The sequence below is a fragment of the Cryptomeria japonica genome, chromosome 5 (assembly GCF_030272615.1).
Source record: "Cryptomeria japonica chromosome 5, Sugi_1.0, whole genome shotgun sequence".
In the NCBI taxonomy this organism is placed as follows: Eukaryota; Viridiplantae; Streptophyta; class Pinopsida; order Cupressales; family Cupressaceae; genus Cryptomeria; species Cryptomeria japonica.
In genome coordinates, this window is record NC_081409.1 from 635,645,090 (window position 1) to 635,648,538 (window position 3,449).

Sequence of the window (3,449 nt, forward strand, 5' to 3'; positions counted from 1 at the left end):
ACACCTTGATGAGGCCTCGAAAGCCAAAGCGCCAAAATGAAGTTCGAATGAAAGACAAAATTATAGATGAGTACAATTCAGAACACTAAACTAATCTACCCGATTCCAACAACAAACACATACACTAAAATGCTAATGTGAAATAAAATTCATACTCTAAGATAGAAAATTTAAGAAAAGAATTCTAAAATATTGTGATGCATCTCTCTTGACATACAAGAGAAAATCTTACACAACACCATCTGCGTTTCATCGGAAGTAACCTTGTAAATATGTATGTAAAATGAGAAGATTTAAACATAGTATGCGATGTGTTTGATAAAATGTCTCAACGAGCTAACGTATCCTGGTCGGTAATGATAGCTGGTATGCACAAAATGGTTTGGGATGATGAGGTCCTGCAGACTTTTCAAGAAATGCGAGAGGCAGTTTTAGAAGCAAGCTCACGGACCTTCGCCATCGTTCTCTCCGGTTGTGCCAAGCTGGCAGCTCTTGAAGAGAGTATACAGAATCATGGAGAAATGATTAGGAGCAGAATTCAGTATGAGATCCCTGTGTTAAATTCTCTGATAGATATGTGTGCTAAATGTAGGAGTTTTGACAATGCACGCCAAGTATTAGACAAGATGGATCATCCAGACGTTTCGTCTTGGACATCAATATTGAGCTAGAAATATCACACAAATGACTAACAAAAACATAATACATGAGCCTAGATGAGACGAAACTTCACCAACTGGGTATGGATCCGATTTGCTTACACCATCCGCGAAGGGCGTAACTGGCTCTTAATATCGCTGCAGAGAAGACAATATACAGAAAGAGAAAGATGACATATTTCTAGTGCTTTCTCAAATGCAAAAAGTATAACTTCAGATTCTCCTGAAACGATGGTGGCGGGTGGAGTTGCACGGTCTCCCTCAACTGTGAAACACATTGATCTGCCATTATTACGAGCACTACAGTAAAAACAATGGCAGAAATAAGAAAAGCAAGTGTCAAAAAGGTCATTTGGAGAAAGATATTTTTATAATAAGGTTTATTATAACAAAATATTTTAATAATTTTTTTAATAAATTTTTTTTTTAAAAAGATATATATATATATATAATTTTGTTTTATTTTATTTTTATAATGATTTAATTTTTATATAGATTATGTAAATAATAATTTCAATCTTAATAATGAGCATTTAAATAATAATTTGTTAGAATAATATAATTTTATAATTAAAAATTTAAAGTATTGTAGAATGTTTTTGTTTTCTTCTTTTAAGTATTAAATAAGTTATCTAGGTCTTACTAATTGGTTCACTATTATTCAATTAATTTTAGTCTATATGAAAATTTCATATAACTTAGTTATCTAGTTTGCCGATTTTTATTTTCTCTTTGATTTTATAGTTTAGTCTTTATAGTTTTTAATATTTGTTTAATAATGTTTTACCTTTTTAATTAATTTTTAAAAAAAAAATTACATTACTTTTTTTATTCTCTTTTTATTACTCTACTAATTATTCAAGGATACATTATAGAATAACTTTACCTTTCAATTTGGTAAATATTTTAAAAGAGTGATTACTAGTGAACTTGGTAAAAATGATTTAATTTAATTTTTGTTTGTTTTTCATTAATATTTTTTTTATCATTGATAATATATTAACTCAAATTCAAACACAATGGATATTTATTTAAAAAGTTAAATTGAAAAATAATTATTGAAACAAAAAATAAATAAAATAAAATATTTTTAATTAAGAAAATTAATTAGTAAACAATTAAAACAATACTAAATAGAATTAATATATATATATTAATACTTAGTAAACACTTTAAATATTACTTTAGATCAAAATGAAGGGAACATAGTATGTAAAGATCATTAAATATATTTCTTCAGATTTTGTTGAAAACTTTATCTTTAAGGATTCTTGCAAAGATTGTTGGGACCTTATTTTTGTGGATTCCCTTACTTCTGATACAAAAATATTTTACTCCACATTTTAGTGAAAAGAACCCCTTCAATCCTTTCTTTCAACTCTTTGTGAATGGTGAGTAAATTTTTATTTTCTCCTAATCTATTTTTTCCATTTGAATTTATTAAGCTGAGAGGCTTCCCTACAGTCATAGTATGGATGTCAGCAATCCGTGTACACAAAATCATCTCCTCGAATTTAGGTGACATCTTTGAATCTTGTCCTTTAAAATTCAATTCCCTAAAAATTAAAACCTCCAAAACGTGAATGCAAAATCAAATCAAATGCATTAATAAAATCAAATGCATTAAACATTACAATGCTTAAAAAATGGTGAACGTGAACGCAAACTAAAATCAAATGCATTTTAACATGATAATTGCTGAAAACTCGAAAAACGTGAAAAATGGTGATCGTGAATGCATTAATAAAATCAAATGCATTAAACATTACAATGCTTAAAAAATGGTGAATGTGAATGCAAACTAAAATCAAATGCATTTTAACATTATAAATGCTGAAAACTCGGAGAATGTGAGGCAGCCGTTTCTGTAAAAATCTTTCACTTGTAATACGAGGACAACGGTTATTAAACATGGCAATAGAAGTATTCGATGTAGTTTTGCAATTCTAAAAGTTTTAATCGCCCCCGTTGGATGGGAATATTACCCTATCATGCCGCCACTACTGATGCCATTTCTATACGACTCTATCATGCCCCCACCATTGGATGGGAATATAGTGTTCCTTTGCAAGCGGAAAAGATAGCACAATAGATGGTTTTCATAACAATTCTTGGTTCAAAATTGCATGCATTATATTGCTTACAAATCTCTCTGCAATTTGTATTCAAAATCATACTAATTATACTGTACATGTTGTCAAGGAAATACTATTCAGCAATTAAACCCACGAGTAGTGTAATAGATAATGGAGGATCTAAATTTGTTATATTAAGAGCATTATTTAATTCACCATTTACGTATTGCAGACACTTTTCAGTTTCAGCTTTGACTCCCCCTTCAAGTTTCCACAGTAACAAGCGTTCTACTAAATAGGTATGCAATTTCTATAAACAATAATAATTTATTGTGCTAACAAATTCAGTATATTAATGGCAGCTTTAGTTTTAATCAATTTGCAATTTCCTGTTAAGCTTACTTCAAATTCTACTTTTTAAAGGTATTTTTGGTTTTTTTTTGTAATTTACAATGGTAACTTTTTTTGGCAATTTTCTTGTCTTATGTTTATGATTCCGCAGGCATCTTGCATGCATGTTTGAAATAGCAAATTGAAACTATTTTTATCTAAATTTAAAAGAGAAACTTCAAAATATTCTGCAAAAATACAAATTCAGTATATTAATGTGAACTGAAATAAGGAACCCCTAAGCTTAGTAGCAAGTCAATTTAATAGATATTCTCATATAGTTTTAGAATTCTTTTATTTCGCATTCTCTTTTTTTATATGTATT

General features: G+C 28.9%; 1 protein-coding gene across 1 annotated transcript; it reads left to right on the top strand.

The window, feature by feature from the left end:
* Positions 1-323: 323 nt before the first annotated feature.
* Positions 324-671, top strand: LOC131058373 (pentatricopeptide repeat-containing protein At3g14330-like). The gene has a single exon (XM_057992248.1). It carries the CDS (start codon positions 324-326, stop codon positions 669-671), a length of 348 nt encoding a protein of 115 aa, XP_057848231.1.
* The last annotated feature ends 2,778 nt before the right edge of the window (positions 672-3,449 follow it).

Excerpts from the sequence above, each read along its gene's own strand:
- LOC131058373 (XM_057992248.1), top strand. The coding sequence starts at position 324 with ATGTCTCAACGAGCTAACGTATCCTGGTCGGTAATGATAGCTGGTATG.